The following is a 20,806-nucleotide window of genomic DNA, read 5'->3' as shown; positions in this document are numbered from 1 at the left end:
CACTCTCCTACTCACACTCTCCTCCTCTCCTTTCCTCCTCACACTCTCCTACTCACACTCTCCTCCTCTCCTTTCCTCCTCACACTCTCCTCCTCTCGCTCTCCCCCTCATACTCTCCACCTCACACTCCTTCCTCTCTTCTTCTCCTCTCTTCTCCTCCCCTCCTCTCTTCCTCACACTCTCCTCCTCACATTCTCCTCCCTCCTCTCCTCCGTAAACTCTCCTCCTCTCACTTTACTCCTCTCCCTTTTTCCACCTTTCCCTCTCCTCCCCCTCCTCACTCTCTCTTCCTAACTCCTCGCCACTCCTCTCATGCCTCCTACCGTTCTACTCCTCCTCACCCTCTCCTCCTCTCCCTCTCCTCATCCCCCCTGTTCTCTGCGACCCTGGTGCCAAATGTCGAGAGCAGTGCTCTTAAGTTGTCGCGGTTCTGTCCTTCCCACCGTGGTCCCCCCGGACCTTTGCTCTGCACCTTCCTCATTAGTGCACCAGACCAGACCAACTGTACCCCCTTATTTTAACTAGAATGTAAAAGGTTGCGGTATGGAATATACATTTGGTATGAATGTAAAGTGTGCTGATTATTAGGACTGACATTAATAATTAATATTAACACTTACATGAATTATAATTGTTTATATCCATTATTATGAGTAGCAGTAGTAGTAGTAGTAGTAGTAGTAGTAGTAGTAGTAGTAGTAGTGGCACTGATAGAAGTGGTGGTAGTGTTAGTAATAGTAGTATTAGTAGTAGTAAGAGTAGTAGCAGTAGTAGTGTTAGTAGTGTTAGTGGTAGTAGTGGTCGTAGGGACAGTAGTATTCATAGTAGCAGTAGTGAGAGTCTAAATTTTAGTATCAGTAGTAAGAGGAGTTGTAGGAGTTGTAGTAGCAATAGCAGTAGTGGAACAGCAACATTGGCAAAAATAAAATTAGACCACAAAATGTATATGGGGTCTGTGTGTGTTTGTGTGTGTGTGTGTGTTTGAGGGGCAGAACATCTAGTTTTGTGAGGATGGCTGAAGAATGGGACAGTCTAACACACTATGGCCTTACCTTTATTTATTTCTTCTCTGTTCATTCCCATACAATGTCCTTTTGTTTTTTCTCCCCCCACCCTCCCTCTCGTTCTCTCTCTCTCTCTCTCTCTCTCTCTCTCTCTCTCTCTCTCTCTCTCTCTCTCTCTCTCTCTCTCTCTCTCTCTCTCTCTCTCTCTCTCCCCTCCCCTCTCCCAGGCCTAGGAGCATTCAGTGGTCGAGGATCAATGAAACTCTGCCCGAGAGGGCGGAGATCTCCGGCCCCAACCTGCAAATATCCCGCCTCAGCCAATCACACAACGGCACGTACCTCTGTCAGGCCCAGAACGACTACGGCTGGGCCGGGGACCACTACAGCCTCCTGGTCTACGGTAAGGATCCGCGGCTACCTATCGTCCACGGGTTGACAATTTGGCTACAATTTGCTTCAGATTCTGTGTTCTTATTTTTTAGATCCACCTTTGAGCCGTAGTTATGTTCCTCCGCTCGCAGACCGGCGGGGACTCATTAACTATTGATTGGATATCGCTATGGATCTCCAGGCAACAAGCCCCGGCAACAAGGGCTTTGTGCTTGGTTACTGCGACATGGCTCTCTGCCATGCCCTTTGATGGCCTTACCTAACGTCTGCGTTTCACCAGGGAAGCACACAGGGGAGATCCACCGGGGTGGCGCCCTGATAAATAAACCAGCAGGTGGTATCAGACCGGAGACATCCTGGTAAATCAAAGGGGGCTTGGCGAGACACGCCGACATATTCGGTTGCAGGGGAAGGGTGGGGGGGGGGGGGGGGGGGGGGATTTCAATACATGGATTAGAGTCCGGGCTTCCTGGGGGCCGCTGGTACTCTCTGCAACGATCACTGGGGCTTAATCTTCTTCCTCCTCCCTGGTTTTAGATACCTTGTCTGCGCAATGGAGCAGGTGCTTCCGTTTAAGATGGAGGAGGGATCCAGGGGATGTTTGGGAGCTGCGGCAGTGGGGGTCTCGCAGGAGATGAGATGCGGTTACGTTACAAGAGTTGGAAACTGCAACTACATCCTGTCTCTGGATGCAGTCGGTGTGGCCCTGGGTAGAGGAGCGGTTTGTGCTCTGTGTGAACCAGGGGGATCACGGGTACATTTTTTAAATCTCACTCCAGATTTCCTTTGTATCTAAACCTCAGTTTGTATCAAAGGGAGAGAACGCAGCCTTTCTTCTTGCGTACCTTTATTTTGGCACGCCAAGCTCCTTGATGCATTTGAAACAACAGCGTGTGTAAACATTATTTGCCTTTGTAGTCTCCTGATTTAGGTCAAGAGTGGAAGAAGTTGGTAGTGGTAGCGTCCTTGGTCCTGGTGAGGAGGCAGCCTCATTGTGGGGAGGACTCATCATTACAGTCTCGCAGGGATGCTAATGAATCCCGCAGCCATTAAGGGAACCACTCCTAAAGGCATATCCACCTACAGTGCTGCTTCTACCCCCCTACCCCCCCCCCCCCCCCCACACCCATTTATCCAGGGATGGTTCCTTCTGCCATTACACTCAAACACACCTGATTAACCGAAGAGAAGTAGGCAGAGGATGAGAGCGACAAAATGGAGGTGTGTAATGGGCTGTTATGGCCGAAAGGTTGCTTCGCTGCGCACTCTCCTACATGAACAGACACACACACACACACACACACACACACACACACACACACACGAACACACACACACACACACACACACACACACACACACACACTTTCATCTTTAACTTTCACACACATTTCACACACATTCAGAAGTACAAGAAGGACACAGGAAGTAAAATAGCACATGAATGCAAGCGAGATTTCTATAGAAAATGCTTAAGAAACCCTTTGAGAGAGAGAGAGAGAGTGACAAAAGTGGCGAGATGAAAGGTGACATGCCTTGCTACCCATTGCACCCTCTCTCTTTCTCCACCTTTGGCTCTCTCCAGCTCTCTGCCTCTTAGTCTCTGCACCTCCTGCTCTGCTTCTAGAAGGTTAAACATGTCTGCCTTTGATGTGCACTGCCTCCCCTGAAGAGCCTTGTCTCTCCTCCGCTTCCTTCCCGTCGTCCTCGGTCCTCTTCCCCCCCGCTCTTCATCTTGAACTTAGTTATTTCTTCCCATCGTTATTTCTCTTTACGTCAATGAAACCGCTGAACTTTCCATTTATTTCACTCTCTGTCTCTTTGAAACCAGATCCTTGTTCTTTCTGGTCTCTGTGTCATCTCTCTCTCTCCCTCTCTCTCTCTCTTTCGCTCTCGCTCTCTATCTGTCTCTATCCCAAACACACACACACACACACACACACACACAAACACACACATAATTAAACATACAGACACACACACACACACACACACACACACACACACACACACACACACACACACACACACACATATACAAACAAAGTCCATGCTCTAATTAACATAGCTTTAATTAACTAAATGTCTTAAGTTATAGTCAGTCACATGATTCTGGGAAACATAATTAGAAGCTCCCGTAGCCTCTATAACAGACCCTGCCCCCAGCTTCTGGACTGGGAAGAGGATTTCCAGAGATCAGCTCTTAAATCCCCCTGCCAAAGTCCTGAACTACGAGTGGCTCAGGTACTTAAAGAAACCCGCTCTACCGCTGACCCAATGATATTGAAACCTTTATTTCCCTAAAGAGGTTAAAATCGAAGCTTTGCTTTCAAGTGTAACACTAATCTGTTGGATGTATTATTTTAAAGCAGGTCTTTGTTTCTAAGCTGCGGCTTCGTCTTCCCTCTGTCTTCTGATTACTGATGATGTGGACTTCTGCTGCAGTGGTTTGGGGGGGCTCTCCATGCTTTACACTCTTCTGTCTGAGGTTTCAACACTCAGGACTCTCACACTCACTGCCGCACCAAACCAGTTGAGGAACAGACTGGCAGAGCAGTCAGTACATTAAAAAAGACATTGCATTAAATGAAAAAACAGACACTGTGCCATAAGCAGGTAAACAGCGGTGTAGCAGCAGTGAAATAATGGGCTGGTCCAACGTGAAATAATCAGTCAAACAGCATTCAGCATGACGTCCAGTGCTGTGGCAATAATTGGTAGATGATGGGACTGATATAGTTTATTATCACTGATAAAGTACAGGTGTGTCTTTCTAATATGCGGTACTGCCGGTGGGTAGAAGCAGTTAATGGATCTGGCTCCGTTCTGATCTCCTCTCAGATGGAAGATTGGTGGGAGAGTAGATTGCATTCTGGGTAACACACATACAATTTCAAAAGTGAGCAGAAGAGATTACCAATTATTCGATATCTGCCGTTATCAAACACATTTTTGTGTTGATATAAGATGAACCGTTTTGAAGAGATAGTGTAGCTACTTTGTAAAGATTATGATAATGAAGGCTCGTGCAACAGTGTGTAAGGTTTCAAAGTGAGGAAGATAATTGTTCAGGGCGGGAAAACAGTATAGCTATTTGTTGAGCAGTGGCTTAAAAAATGACTTTGGTAGCATATCATGAGTTTTATGGTAATGTCATGTCTTTTATTTTTTTCAACGTTTGACATATTGCTTTAATAATAGGCTCTGTGTTATGCACTTAGCTCTTTATTCCCCACTAAGAGGAGAACCAAAATAAAATACCAAAATAATGGTATTTTATCATATAGTCCCTGCTGTTTCTTCATCTCATCCACACATTTTTGGCAGTGGTCTCAGAGTAGATATATTTAATGACTATATGGTTTTCACCTTGCTCCCCCTCCCCCATCTCGCTGAACTTTTATTTTGAAGGGCATCTTGTACGCCTCCCCAGCGGGGGGCCGTGATGTTTGACAGGGCGGAGAGGAACGGAATGAGCATTGCATAATGAGCATGGGGAAAGTGTTGTGGGCCAGCACAGCAACACAGACAAGGCGCTAGAGATGGAGGTCAAAGTCAGGTTAACTTCGGCCACCGCAGGCAGTCAGATAAATGGGCTGATCAAATGAGTCATGTGTCTGCCTCCCCCAGTGGGAAATAACTTCAGACACAGCAGGACATGGGAGCTGGTCAAGTCTGTTAGTTGGGGCTTTTTTGCGTGTGTGTGTGCGTTTTTGTGCCCATGTGTGCGCTGGTGTGTGTATGTGTGTGTGGTTTATTTTGTGTGTGTGTGTTTGTTAATGGTAGAGGATTTTCTTCTGAAAGACACATGTTTGTATACATGTTGCTAGAGTTGAAGTTACAGTTGAAGAGCCTCAAAACAGAGAGAGAGAGCAAGAGAGAGAGAGAGAGAGAGAGAGGAAAGAAGGGAAGAACCTTCTGAAAGAATGATTCAGCAGAAACAGAATGATAATATTAAAATCAGCAGGTGCAGGAAGAAACTAATGCTCTATCTGGTGGCTAGGTGTCAAGCTTCCCTCTGTGACGGTTGCTTCCCATCTGGGCCCTACATGCCAAGCAAGGAATCAGCCAAAAGTAACTGCCAATTTGTCGCAGGTGCTTTGGGCACTGTCAGCTTGTGAGGGGAGCCAGACAAGATCGGGCGGAGGAGAACCCAGAGCAAAGCGAGAGACTATAGGGGCTCTCAGGGGAGACTGCAGTATGACAGAAACGTGAGCCATTGAAGCGAGGTGTTATTCTGCTCAACTTTGTGCATTTGTGGGTGTTTTGGGATCTGGATATCTGTGCTGTTGTAGTCCCGTGCGTTTGCGTGTGTGTTTATGTGTGTGTTTGTGTACACTCGAGAGCTGGAAAAAGTAGTAGACGGAAAGGTGATTTGAAAGTTTAATTTTGTTTTCATCTCTGAGAGTGTGTCTGTGTGTGCGTGTGTGTGTGTTTGTGTGTGTGTGTGTTGGAATGAGCATGTTTATGTATGCATACTTTTTAAGCTCGAAACCTTTGCAAAAGCTGAAAATCAGTAATCAGTGTTGATAAAGGCCAAGGATAATGCCATGGTGAGTATGCCTACACACACACGCACACATACACACACAACCACCTCAGGGATGTGAATGCACGCCAAAACCGTGCACATCTGATGTTGCTGTGCACAGTTATTTTATCTCCGCTGTCACCGTTGTTATGGGGAAATGCATTCGGGTTTGTGAGTGTGTGTTTGTTTGTGCACACGCATGTGTGTGTGTGCTTGTGCTTGTGTGTCGTGTGTGTGTGTGTGTGTGTTTGTGTGTGTGTGTGTGTGTGTGTGTGTGCTTGTGCATGTGAGTGTGTGTGTGTGTGTGTGTGTGTGTGTGTGTGTGTGTGTGTGTGTGTGTGTGCTTGTGCATGTGAGTGTGTGTGTGTGTTTGTGTGTGTGTGTGTGTGTGTGTGTGTGTGTCGCCAGAAGAGAATGTGGCTGATAGTCTGAGGAGAGCCCAGAGGAGCTGCTTATGTAATTGAACTGAGCTGCAGCACTCAGATGAATCACCAAGCCAATAGAAACCCATTCAAATGGAATTGTACGAGAGAGAAGAGAGAGAGAGCTAGAGAATGTGTTTGAATCTAACAGAGAGAGAGAGAGAGAGAGAGAGAGAGAGAGAAAGAGAGAGGAAATAGAGGAAAAAATGTGTTGAGGAAGGAGAGCATGCGAGATAGCAAGATAGCGAGTTAACGAGAGCAAACCTTTACACAATTTTGTATGCGTTGGAATTTAAAGTGTGTGTGTGCGTGCGTGCGTTCCCCTTCCCACCTGCCTGTTCCTTCGGAGAGCGTGTGTGGAGAAAAGCTATCAACAAGACACAGCGGGGGAGCGTGGAGCGAGGGAAGCAGATGAATGAATAAATGGTTTAATAGAGAGGGAGAGAGAGAGAGGTTGGAGGGATGTATGGATGAGTCACAGGGAGAGAGAGCCGTGTTGTGACCAGGGGATTAAGGTGTCTGCCCGGCTCTGTGTAATGAGCCATGGGCATAATTGCATTGAAGAAAAAAAAACAAAGACCTTCATATTAATGGCGTCGGGTCTCTTTAGAAAAAGGGAAAAAGGAAAGATTGAATGAACAAATGGGAACAAAGGTCGAGAATAAAAAAGCCTTGATAGGTTGGTCTGGCTGGCTGGGGTTAAAGGTTTACAACAAATAAGCGAGTGTTGAGGGAAGAGCTAAAAACTCCTGTGTGGCGCTGTCTACTGTGAGTTACAAAGTTGGCTCCGGAGGGGAATTCTCCAACCAATCAGCGATGACCTTGAGGGCCCCCGGCTGGCAGACCTGTGCGTTTCGGCCCGCTGATTTACAAGCGGACTGCGGCTGTTGGAATAGGCAAGGCGAGGCCATGAGAGCCAGGGAATGAATCTTGCTTTTAATGGGCTTTTGTGCCTTTATGGAACAGCACAGGGAGACAAGACAAGGCCTGTTGGTTGGAGGAGACAGAGAATGACCTGTAACATGGGACCGCCGGTTGCTACACAAGGAATGGCCTGTACGCAGTAAGCAGCAGCAAACAAGGGAGTTTTACCCGGTTGGTTTGAGAAGTGGTTCTCAAACTAATTAGCTTGCGAGCCCTGAAATTATTTGGGCTGAACCTTGTCTCTTGACCTCCTCCCCAGCTCCTCAGAAATGGGGCAGGCATGTATACAAAGACTCACAAATAAACACACACACACACATACACACACTCACACACACACACATATACACCCACTCATACACACACGTTCACACACCAGCACAGATGCCTACTGACAGAGTAAAATGATTACCCCTCCAGAAACAATGGGGCTTTCTACTATAAAATCCTAAAACTACGATAAAAAAAAAAGGATAGAAATGGAAAATGATACAATTTGGAAGCCATCTCACGCCCATCCCCCTGAGTGGGGGTCAGGACCCCCACTTTGAGAATCACCGGGTCAAGCCAACCAGTCACCCTGGAAGTGGATCCAAAAAGAGGGGCACGGATCGCAGCTTCACACACACCCGGAGAAAGAGAAGCACATGTGGTTTCCTCGGGCGCGCGGAAGGCTGCGGCGACGAGATACGAGGAGGAGGGGAATCATTATCGCGAGCGGCGCCGCATCCATCCTCCAGAAAGCACATGGGCTGCGTGCCTGATTGGCAGCCACACAGTGTTAATGAATAACAATACGATGTTACAGGGGGTGGAGGGGGGAGGTAGGCAGGGGGTAGGGGGTGGGGGGGATGGGGCTATTGGGCACCGCGGTGTCGCAGCTGCACGTCGTTGTCCTTAATTAAGCTGAAGAGAGCGGGTAAGGGGGCGGGTAGGGGAACGGGTAAGGGAGCGGGGAAAAGGAACAGGCTCGTCGAAGGAGCGGTAGAACGAAAGCGAGGAGCAGAGGAGGAGTGCAGAGGCGGTGCGACGCATAGGGAAGTCAGAGGAGAAAGAGCATGAGGGAGAGGGAGTAGAGAGGCAGAGAAGAGTTTTGTTGGTGCAACAGAGAAAGGAACGACAGGAAGAGGGATAGAGGCTGTGAAATAGTTGCCTGAGGAGTAGAACAAGGAGATAGGGAAAAAAAACACCAGCAAGCAATTATTTTTAGGTCGTCCATGTTTGTCCCAAGAAATTAATCAGCGGCCAATTAATTATGATGCTAATCCCGGTCATTAATCCTGCAGTGCAGGTGAGGACTGCCCATGAATACGCACACTTAACCTGCTGCAAACGCGCGCACACGCATACACATTTTCATGCTTGTGTGCGTATAACTGTTGTGTTGGTGTGGTGTTCAGGCTTAGAAGCACACAGAGGCGTAATTAGCGAGATTGAGCACAGAAACAATTAACACCACCCAATTCCTCTCCTCCTATCCACTTTGTCACTCCCCTCCCTTCTGCAGAAACCCGCTTTTCTATCCGCCTCTCCACCATTCCTCTTCCTGCTAATGCTCAGTCAGAATCTCTGTCTTCATAACATTGTGCTTCATTCTCTCTATTGCTCTCTCTCTCCATCCATCTCTCTTTCCCTCCCTCTCCCCCCCTCTCTCTCTCTCATTTGTGTTGCTATTTTTCTCTGTTTCTACCCACCCTCTCTCCCCTCTCTCTTTCTATGTATATCCTTTTTTTATTATTCTATCTACCTTTCTATAGGTCTCTCTCTCTCTTTTTATACCTCTGTCTTTCTATCTAGTTCTCTCTCTCTCTCTCTCTCTTTTTCATATAGCTCTCTTTCTATTTAGCTCTGTTTTTATCTCTCTCCCCTGTCTTTATGAAGGACTCGTGCAGCTCTTAAAACAGCTCTGTGCTGCAGATGCACAGGAGAGAGAGAGGGCGTACACAATGAAGAGGCGTGTGTGTGTGTAACCGTGTGTGTGTGTGTGTGTGTGTGTGTGTGTGTGTGTGTGTGTGTATGACTGTTTGTGTTTGTGTGTGTGGGTGTGTGTGAGATTGTGTGTGTGTGTGTGTGGCTGACTGTTTGTGTGTGTGTGTGTGTGTGTGTGTGACTGACTGTGTGTGTGTGTGTGTGGGGGGGTTGAGGACGGTATAGGTGGAGGTGGTGATGTGGGAATGTTATGCTCACATAAGAGGAGAACAAAAAAGCGATTGATGATCTCAGGGCCAGAGAGTGGAAGTGAAGGGAAGAGATAGAGGAATATTTACCAATAAATTACTGAACAGATAATGCAGCAGGAGAGAGAGAAATGGATAATGTGTGTGAGAGAGAGAGGTGGAGTGTGAGACAGGGAGAAGTAGAGATATAGAGAGAGAGAGAGAGAGAGAGAGAGAGAGAGAGAGAGAGAGAGAGAGAGAGAGAGAGAGAGAGAGAGAGGGGATGTGTGTGTGAGCATGTGGGCTCACACACTCGTCGACCAAACCTGAATGTATGAGTGAATGCTCTGTGACAACAATAAACTTCTGATACATGCTCACACACAGACTTCCACATACACACATACACATACACACACACAAACAAACACACACACACACACACACACACACACACACACACACACACACACACACACACACACACACACACACACACAGGTGCACACATGCACACACCCAGTCCTACCATCTTCCTTTGTCATTCCATTGTACTCTGAGATCTTTCTTCCTTCAGCAACAAAAGTCTCATTCTGATACATCTCCCACCCAACATTGTGTCCACGCCGGACTGTTCAGGTGGCGGTCAGATCCACTGCGCTATTGTTGTGACAACCTTGAGTGACACCCATCCCCGTGTGACCTTCTTCTTCTGGAACACGCATCTGTCATCACCCACAATGCATCTGTCTCTTCCTTCGTGCTATTGTGCTATCGGGTAAAAGTATCTGCATGCGTTGCCCGTATATTTTTACTGACAGCGTATTTTGGGTTCGAGTGTTGCTTTCCAGCGTGGCTTCATTCAGTGCCTTGCTCGTGTCTCTACCAAAGGTAGTAGTAGTGCTAGCCGTTGTTGGGGAGAATGCCATCTGTCCCTGACCTTATCAGTTGTCAGGAAGCGGGATTGATTCCATTTCAACGCACAAAGGATTTGAGCAAAAATAATGAACAGCATTCGTCTCTTAAATCTAAATGGAATCGGAGACCATTTTCTGTTCTATGTCTTTCCTCAAGTGCCAGTGTCCTACATTCTTGACGTCTACTTAAGATAAGGGGACTTCCATTTAAGAATGACATTCTGTTATTTAGGTGGCCCTCCAGGGAAAAAGCAAATCAAAGACCCCGGAGAAGAGGCCCTAATCTCAAAACTTTTGCATTGCATTGAAACGTTTGCTCACAAACTGCCTAATGAAGCCTGTGTTGAAATATATTCTGCATGATAGATAGATAACCCATGTTTGTGTTTATGTGTGTGTTTCATCCCATCCCCTTGTTTGTCTGTAGACAATGTGTCAGTCACCACCACCGTGGTCCCTCCCACTACTACCTCCCAACCAATCACCTCTCACCCTTCAGCCCCAACCCCTGTAGTACCCATCTGGGCCGCGGACCCCAAAGGTAACGTATGTAGACCCCTTCCGCTTCCTTCGCTCCCTTCATTCCTCTCCTTCCCAATCAACCGTCGCTTGCCTCCTTGTCTTCCATTGTTCTCCTGCAGGTAAAGTTTGAAAGATGTTTCGTCGCACCTTCTGTTACATCTGCGGTCTCCAATGGCTCCACACATCATGTTCAGATTCAGGAGCCAAGAGGAGGAGAGACTTCCTTCTCTTGACTCATCCTCTCTTCCCTCGCTCCCTCTCGCTCTCACTCTCTCTTTCTCTCTGTTTCCTCTCTTGTTCTTTCATATCAGTTTTTGGCTCGGGGTCCTTACACACAAACTGCTTGGTCAGCTATTTTGTTTGTGTGTGTGTGTGTGTGTGTGTGTGTGTGTGTGTGTGTTTGTGTGTGTGTGTGTGGCAGGTGTTTTTGTGTTGTATGGCAGGTTGGGGGCTCTGCTGTTGAACATGTGTTTACAGATAATGATTTAGATCAGCTCTTCTACCGTTGACTGGAAGACTCTGGGAACTAATCTCTTACACACACAGAGAATCACAAACACACATACACACATTAACACACACACACACACACATACACACACACACAGAGTAATAGAGCAGAACGTTGCAACGGGTTATTTCCCCTATGTTATTCATCTAGGGGATAGACAGGTATGTAATACTTTGATCCGTGCCTGTGTGTGTGTGTGCGCGCGAGTGTGTGAGTGTGCACGTGTCTACGTGTGAGATCCTGCATCTTTTATCCTTCTCGCTCCACCAAATCTCCACGACAAAGTCACAAACTAATAATTACTCCCTCGGGGAAACACATAGGGACAAATCCATGCACATCCTCACACACCACACATATGCACACTCAAATGCATTGAAATCTTTCTCCCCACTCAGCTCCCCGTGGTTCCTACCTTCTCTTTTAATCTCTGAAGCTGGAGAATGAGGTGGATGGAGAGAGAGAGAGAGAGAGAGAGAGAGAGAGAAAGAGAGAGAGAGAGAAAAAGAGAGCGTGAGAGAGAGAGAGGGGGGGTGAGAGAGAGCGAGAGAGGGAGAGAGAGGAACATTGTTCTTCTCTCTCTATCTCTCTCTCTCTCTCTTGCTCTCTCACTTTCTCTCTCTCTCCATGCCCCTAGCTGCAGTTAAGAGTGTGTGTCGGCTGCTCTGTGTGTTTCTGTGTGTGCGTGTGTGTGTGTCTGTGTATGTATGTGCATGTGTACGTATGTCCATGAATACATATGTGTATTTGTGCATGCGTGCGTGAGCGTTTGTCTGTTCGTGAGCTGGGGTTTGAGTGTGGTGGTGTCAGAAACAGATCAGCAGTGGTGGGGGAGTGTTAAGTCAATGTTAAGTCAATCCTGAGCCGTCGATGAAGGGTGCCGTCGCAGCGCACACACGCCAGACCCTCAGGTCTCGCCCACTCCAGGTTCATCACAGATGGGAGAGCATGGGAGATAAACTGGAAAATGTGGTGTAGACATGGGTTACATTTACATGCCACACAATCACACACACACACACACACAAACACAGACGCACTCCTCAGATGGTTAGTGATGAGAGTCAGCTGTACTCAATCACTGTTTACACTTACAAGTTAGCCGGGCACTATTTATACTAATGGGGTAGGACACACATTCATCGTTTACACCGAACATACACACTCTATGAACCATTGCACAACGACACACACAAACACACTCACAGATGCAGAGACATGGGCCCACCCCTAGAAGGCCCTCATTACTCAGAGTTCAGGCTTGGTGGTGGTGAACGTGAAGCCGACTGCACATAGCGGGACATGCATTACAGGACCTATCTCCTGTCCTTATTTATCAAATCCCCTTTTCCTCATCCCTCCTCCTACCTTCTTGAACCACTCCCATCCTCGTTCCCTCCTTGACTCTCCTATTTGGTCTATCTCTCTCTCCCAGGTGTGGATAAGTGATGCATGATTTAATCCCATTCCCTCAGGGCCTCTCCAGTTCAGTCAATAGGTCGGCCGTCCTTGCCTCTCTCTTAGCCCACTGTCCGTTCACACACTGCGGTTCCTATTGGGTGAACAGCCTCCCCCGGGTCGTCCAATCAGACTCCAGGGTCAGGCTCTGGGACTAGGTTTGGGGTCTAGAATGCAGAGACATTAATTGGGTGCATTATTTATTTCAGCGATGGAGTCTTGGGGGTGATTCTTTTCTCTGTTTTTCATTCGCCGTGCTTTCTCTTTCTTTCTGTGTCTCCTGGTGATTGGACTTATACTGTGACTGATGGCCTGTCAGCATTCAGCCAATCACGTATGGGCGTACATGCATGACTATGCTTACACACACACACACACACACACACACACACACACACACACACACACACACACACACACACACACACACACTCACACACAAAGGCTGGTGTTTTTCTCTTTGCTTGTTGTTTGTCTGCATCTGTGTCATGGAGCTCTGCATCAGTGTCCTGGAGACCTTGGGAATAGTGCTTATTTAAAGTGCTGCTCTATGAATACAATTTCACACAAATAATATACATATTACAATACAAAACAGGGCAGGAATTGAAGATCAGTCTTTGTTTCCCTGTTTGTATACCTCTCGCTATACACACCACTTCATTTTCCCAGAATTCATTGTGGGAAAAAACAATAACCCATACACGACGTGGGTGTGCATACACGCACACAAACTCAGGCGCACAAAGTTGTGTCCCATCCTAAATGCATGGTGGTCCTTTGAAGGTGCTTGGCTTGAGTGGCTACTGCTGCTGTAGTGGACAACACTCTTCTTTAATTGACTCTGTGTGTTGCATTTGTTGACTTGTCCTCTCTGTCTGGGAGTCTGTGATGTCAGTGTGATCATAGGCCTTAATGCTCTCTTTCTCTTTCCTTTTATATGATTAAATGTGTTTCTCTTTCCCAAGACCATCATCTCTCTCCCTCTGTCATTCTCTTTTCTTTCGCATATTCCAATATATTTATCTAATTTGTATGCTCTGTCTTTCCCCCAATACATCTTTCCTTGTCTCTCTACCTCCCGCCCTCTCCCTCTCCCTCTCTAATCAAGTCTTTCTACGTGTGTGTGTGTGTGTGTTTATCTCTGTTTCTCTCTGTCTCTCTCTCTCTCTCTGTCTCTCTCTCTGTCTCTCTCTCTCTCTCTAACTCTCTCTCTCTCTAACTCTCTCTCAATCTATCTCTACCTCTGTCTCAATCTCTCTCTCTATCTCTCTCTATCTCTCTCTCACACACACACTCCATTTCTCTCTTGTCATTTTCCTTGCTTTTAAAATATTAAAATACATTATTCTCAGATATTCCTTCGCTCCACAATACAATTTTGCCCCCCTCTCCCACCCTTCTCTCTCTCTTTCTCTCCACCCTTGCCTAACTTGATGGGTCTGTCTCCCTCTCTCCCCCAGACCCTGGTGCAGTGGTGGAGACACACAGTGCAGTACCGTATGCCGTCATAGGGGGCGTCCTTGCCCTTCTGGTTTTCACAATCATTTGTGTCCTCATCGTCACCATCTGGTGCTCTGTCCGACAAAAAGGTAATACACACTCTCTGTCTGTTGCACACACACACCGACATACAGACACACACACCGAGATACACACAGACACAGAGACAGACACACACAAATTACACTGTGTGAAAAGTAATATAATTTCCTTACGGCAGCTGTGCTCACCTCAGTGGCTCCGCTGCATTGCATATTTATAGCGGTTTTCACAGACGTGCACTCTCATTTCGTCGCCACTTTCTAATAAAACACACCAAGGGGGAAATCAGTTGAAATGCGTTTCCTGGAAAATAATCCTTTCTACAGAGGTGTAAAAGATGGCAGAGTAAAGTAGATAGTACAGGAGGCTGCGCTGTGCCAAGACGCTCGCCCGCCTGATGGACGACCTTGGCCGGGCCCAGACGGCGCGATGGGGCTGGGGCTGTGAAATGAGGGCGTGGCGTCAGTATTTTATGACTCTATATGTTACCACTGAGAGAGACCCGGTGCATTAAATAAAAAACAGGACTATCTCTCCGGCATTCCCTTGCTGTTGGGAAGTGCTGGCAGCTCACCGGCCGCGCACCACACGCTGCCAAGAGAGCACTAGGGAGGGTAGGGGCGGGGGTGGGATCTCAGAACCATTCGGCTCACAGAGTCCACGGCTGTGGCCGGAGCTGCTGTCAATCAAGGCTCCAACGGCCAATCAGGCGGGCGGATGGGAGTGTTACTACGAATGGCTGCGGCGACAGGGGGCATGAGAGCCCTGTGTTGGCGGGGGGGGAATGGGGGTGGGGGGAGACGTCGCTCGTTGCCGGTGCGGCCAGTCAATCTCCCTGGCGCGGAGGAGAATGAAGGTGTCACTCACCTCCGGCAGTGCTGGGGAGCGTGCCAGCACTGTGGCGGGAAAATGATTGGAACGGTTTCTTCTTACTCTCTGCTGAACCACGGCGGTCTGAGCTCATTCATCCATTAATCATGAGGGCGAGAGGGAGACGCCGAATTGTTTTCTTTACGTGGAGGGCGGGGGGTTTGGGGAAGGCAATCTTGAGTGACACAAGCATGCCATTTTTCTCTTGTACCTTAACTGTCCCTCCCATTGTTTCCTGTCAATCTCACCCTCTCTCTCTCGCTCTCTCTCTCTCTCACTCTCTCTCTTTATTCTCCCCGCTTCGCCCTCTTCCTCTTCCCCCGCCTCTTCCTCTCATGCTATTTTTTGTGTGTTTTGTGCGTATGAATTCACCGCCACCGCTGATAGGCTCGTACCGTACCAGAGAGCCTATCCTCGCCTGGTATTGACTCAATAATAATCAGTGAACTAATGAATTAATCCACCACAGGTATGACACTGGATAATATCAGCTCTCGTATTGGTTAGATAACGCTGCATGGCGCCGCAACGGTCATGACACTTTACTACCTAACCCGTCCCCATTTTGTTTCTCATTTTGCTCTCTCCCTCTCTCTCTCTTGCTTTTGCCCTCTCTCCTTCTATAATACTTTCTGTCTTTCTTTATCTCTGAATATCTGGCTTCTCTCTCTCCTTTCTCCACCCCCCATCCCTCTCTCTCTCTTCTCTCCTCCCTCTCCCCCCTTTCCTTCTCGCCCTCCCTCTATAACTCTCTCTCTCTCTCCCTCTCTCTCCTCCTCTCTTTTTCTCTCTCTATCTCTCCCTCTATCTCACACTTTCTCTCTCTCTCTGTCTCTCTCTCACCCTTACTGTCCGTCTCTGCCTCTCTCTCCCTCTCTCCTACTCTCTCTCTCCCTCTCTCCTACTCTCTCTTCTCCTCCCTCTCTCTCTCCTTCTCTCTCTCTCTCTCTCTCTGTCTCTCTCTCTCTCTCTCTCCCGCTCTCTCTCCCCTACTGTCCGTCCCTGCCTCTCTCTCCCCTGCTCTCTCCCTCCAGGCTCCTATCTCACCCATGAGGCCAGCGGTCTGGACGAGCATGGCGAGGTGCAGGAGGCCTTCCTCAACGGGAACGACGCCACCCAGGGGAAGAAAGAATACCTGCTGTAGCACCTCTTATATCTCCTCCTCTCCTCTTTCCTTATCTCCTCTTCCCTCATGCCCTCTCTTCTCTCTCCTCCTCCCCGCCTCCTCGATTCTGTCCAGTCGAAAACACACAAACACACAAACACATACAAACAAACACACGAACACAACAAATGGCCATAAGAGGCAGCCTTCTGAAAAACGACTGTGCTACACAGCTATAGTCAATCCATACCTCTCCATTCCAGCCCACAGCCTTTACTCAATGTCACCCAGGGAAACAGAGAGAGAGAGAGAGAGAGAGAGAGAGAGAGAGAGAGAGAGAGAAAGAACAAGAATCCAGACCCACCAGCCATTACCGACTGAGCCATACACAGTAGGTCAGAGAGACAGAGAGAGAGCAAGAGAGAGGGAACGAGGGAGAAGATAGAGAGAGAGAGGGAGAGAGAGAGAAAGGGAGAGAGAGAGGGGAGGGGTACAAATAGAGAAGAGGAGCGAGAATAGGTCAATGAAATGGAGGAATGAAATGATACTGTAATTATTTTGAAAGAGCGGCAGCGCGGGGGCACAAAGACCCACTGCCTGCGGTGGCATTCGACTGGAAGGGGAGTTAGAGGCAGATGACTACCATCATTCTCCACCCTGCAAAGAAAAATACCCTAGTCCTTTTTAGAGAGACCCATTTTTAACTGGACGAGGGAGGTTAGGGAGAGAGTGAGGTGGAGGAGAGAGGGAAGGGTGGTGGTGGGGGAAGTGGTGGTCAGGGAGAAGAGGCCAGGAGACATTTTGAGCTTGACGCAAGCAAAATTTAATTATTTAAAGTTTTATTGTTCTTAAGCGCCGCAACCCAACATCACAACTCCTGTAGTTCCCCAGCAATGCTGAGTGAAAGCGCAGAGTCTCTTAAGGTATTCATAGTTTATGAACCGGTTAGCGATCCTCCGTATTTTATCATCCCGCGATAGGCTAGCTGGCCTACCCCCCTAGAGGAAGACAAAGCGAGTCGATAACTTAGATTTACTGCAACAAAAGTGCAGGGAAAAGTTCCTGTTGTTGTTTAATTTTGCGGGTGATTCATATCTAATGGCGTCCATCATCTGTGTTCATGGTGGGGTTGTTTACCACAGCAACGCACGGTACGTCACGGTATGAAAAGCGGTCTGATCCCGTGGAAACGGGTCCACTGTGTGGTGTTTCCACGGCTTCAAGCAAACAGAGATGTGAAAGACGGGAGTGGCCTGTGGATGTCTACCTGTGCCCCTATAGCTGGACATAGGACCTTCGACTATATGGCCGAAGTGTTGTATCCATTGATGTTCACTGATTATATTCTGCCTCTTTGTGCTTGTGCTTGCCTGGTCTATTCTTAAGAACTGTTGCTGTGGCAGCCGACAAGGGGAAAAAAATGATCTAATCCTAGAAACTTTGAACGTAAAACTTTTGTGAATGCTTTGTGGACATGATGTTCTTTTCTCTCTCTCTCCCCCCCCCCCCCTCTCTCTCTCTCTCTCTCTCTCTCTCTCTCTCTCTCTCTGTGAACCGTTCTATTATGTTCAAAAGGCTTTTCATTTTATTGTTTTTTAAAATACACTGATGCCCACCCCCCCATGTAAACATTCAGCTGTTGATTTTGACAGTTGTGTATTTTTCCCATTATGCTTTCTTTTCCTCGATGTTGTCGTGTTGTCGCTGTCAGCCCTGTTCGACTCCCTGCTTCTCGCTATATCTCCTCTCTCTCTATATCTCGCTCTGTCTCTTTGCTCTGTCTGTCGGTCTCGTTCTCTCTCTCTCTCTCTCTCTCTCTCTCTCTCTCTCTCTCTCTCTCTCTCTCTCTCTCTCTCTCTCTCTGTTGGCTCATAATAATGGAAGGATTAGTGCTGGACTGCTTTTCAATTGAAGAAGAAAGAATACGACTTGCTGAGGTGTTTAAGCAAAGCGTTCATTATTTTAAAATGTCATTAAGAGGATGAAAAAGGTTCAAAGTATTACAAAATGGCAGTGGCGGGCTCACGATGAGATGAACTCCAATGAAATTGAATTGAGGGATATTTTTCTGAGCGCCACTGCATAGCTACACACCACAAACGCACTCACAAGCAAACACACACACACACATATACATGTAAACGTCATACCAGAACAAGTATACATATCTCTTTATTCCTTATTTGTATAAAAAAGATCAGCAAATATAAATTAAATGAAACTTTTAAGAAGACAGTTTACTATTGACAAATGCGTTATGAAGCAACTATACTAACAGAATATTAGCCTAGAGGTAAAAACCGAACAAACTATTGGTCCCGTGTTCTTTAAAGAAAAAAATGAAAAGAATAAAAAAATGTTTCATTTGTCTTTATGAAAAAAAACTGAGGTCTTATTGTGTTCTTTTTTATTAATTATTATCATTATTTGAACAATTATGATTGTTGTTACTGTTATTATTATTGATGTTGGTATTATAATTGTTAATGTTATTATAATTGTAAATGTTAAATTCTACAGTTAAACTGTACACTTTCCATGTCATGTTTAGTTCAATCTACTGTAGAGAAATTGTTGTCTTTTTCACTATTTCCCACTCTTTCCTGGCCTTTCTATCTCCTTCTCCGTCTTTTGTGGCTAATTGTCTTCTCTCCTCCCCTCTATCTTTTGCTTTCCGTTATTTTAGACTCCATGTGTCATTGTTGATATATAGCTAACTATTTCTTTATAGGGGAAAGATACAAAGCACGACAAAATAAAAAAAACATTCTGAAAAATGCACCCCGAGGGGATTGTCTTTTGTGTTTACAGGCTAATTAACGGGAGGTCTTCTAGAAGAGCTCTTAAAAGGCACAACGGGAGACAGAGCATACGATCGGATCAATGGGTAATAGGGGAGTTATAGGTGGGAGGAAGAAAATAAAAAGGCGGGCCGTGAAGCTGGTTCTAACTTGCTCTACAGCTAGACTAGACGGAGAATAAGCACAAACAGAAGGTGCTAATGAATCATCAAGACAGCTAGAAGCCAATAGAGCGAGCAGCTTTTGAGTCAGAAGCAAGCTGGAGAAAAAAATATGACTCCATCGTTAACTTTCCATGGGATCGATATAGAAGCGGTTCTGTCGGGAAGCACTCAACATGTCCATCTGTCTGCAAGGCCCGAGTTTGAAAAGCCGCTGGAGGTCGGCAGGTGATAGATCGATGTGTTTGTCTGCAATCGATGGCGAGGTTCCGCGGTCGCCTGTCATAAAGACAGACTGTCAAAGCACTATCAAAGTAATGGACTCCCTCAGACCCGCCGCGCTTCAGATGGCGCTCTGGGCAACAACTGATTAAACACACACACACACACACACACACACACACATACACACACACACACACACACCCACAGCTACAGGCCCTAATCTTAATACAGGGAAGATACGACTTCAGTATAAGTTGTCTGGAGATACCTCTGCTAGCTGGTGCTATCCGGCCCAGCGTTGTGGGGAGTAGGTTTTAAAATGAGAGAAGATTGCGTGTCGGTAAAAGCTAAAGCAGGAATTTGACCTTCGTGTAGGTGCTGTCTTCGTTGTTCTGCTGTTTCGAAAAAGACCACCGAAGGCTTTCTGCGGTTGCATCTTTGCATAAGCAATTACTTTAGAACTACACTTGGACTACCCAAAGTTGACCCATTGTTAAGGGCTAAAGCTTTGAGTTCAAGCAAACAATGCTGTATCAACAATGGGGGAAGGGAGCATTTGAAATCATTTGGCTGCACATTTTTAGAAGGCCTTTTTTTGGCTAGCTGTTTCACTGGCTGTATTGCATTCTGGGAAACTGGCCATTATCCGCCCGTAATGATGAGGCCGTTCTGCCAACAAACCTGATGACATTTGGACCACCACTGTGATCATGAGGGTTATTTTCAAATCGATAGACATAACAGAAAATGAGCTTGGAACAAAACAGATAACAGTCAATTATACCCCCCCGCCCCACTGGATTTCATAACACGCAACACATGGACCATAATCCCGCCAAAAAGGACCCCAGCAGAGGTATGACAAACTCTGTGCTTCGCTTCTAGCGCGCTCGCATCCAAATTTTTGCCTCGCAAATACTATAAAAAATGTCTTGTTTACGAGCAGTTATGACGTTCATATTTCACTTCTATGAGGTTGCAGTGGACACGCGAGAACCAATTGGAACATTACCCCCTAACGCGGCAGTGGGCCATGAGGCCGCATTACACAGGCTGTTAGACTCCTCAAGGTTCACCTTGTTTCATCCCCCCCCTCCTCCCGCTCCGGATACAGAGTGACCGCGGTCGACCTTGTGTTATCTTGGTCGTGTAACCCTTCGCAAGGCTCAGAGTGCGCATGGTTTCAGGCGGCAGCCATTGATTGAGGCGGTTGAGTGTGTCAGGGCCTGGGTGTTATCGGGAAACAAGAGCTTTCAGGCGGTCA

At 47.1% G+C, this 20,806-nt stretch overlaps 1 protein-coding gene across 1 annotated transcript; it reads left to right on the top strand.

The window, feature by feature from the left end:
* Positions 1–946: 946 nt before the first annotated feature.
* On the top strand, positions 947–19,136 carry cadm4 (cell adhesion molecule 4; the record flags this gene model as incomplete). The annotated part of the gene is made up of 5 exons (XM_079752086.1): positions 947–951; positions 1,232–1,404; positions 10,772–10,885; positions 14,299–14,427; positions 16,285–19,136. 5 exons carry the CDS (start codon positions 947–949, stop codon positions 16,392–16,394), a joined length of 531 nt encoding a protein of 176 aa, XP_079608212.1. The 3' UTR covers positions 16,395–19,136.
* Between the last annotated feature and the right edge of the window lie 1,670 nt (positions 19,137–20,806).

Source organism: Pollachius pollachius, assembly GCF_949987615.1.
Source record: "Pollachius pollachius genome assembly, chromosome: 1".
NCBI lineage: Eukaryota > Metazoa > Chordata > Actinopteri > Gadiformes > Gadidae > Pollachius > Pollachius pollachius.
This window is presented reverse-complemented; position numbering and strand designations above follow the sequence as displayed.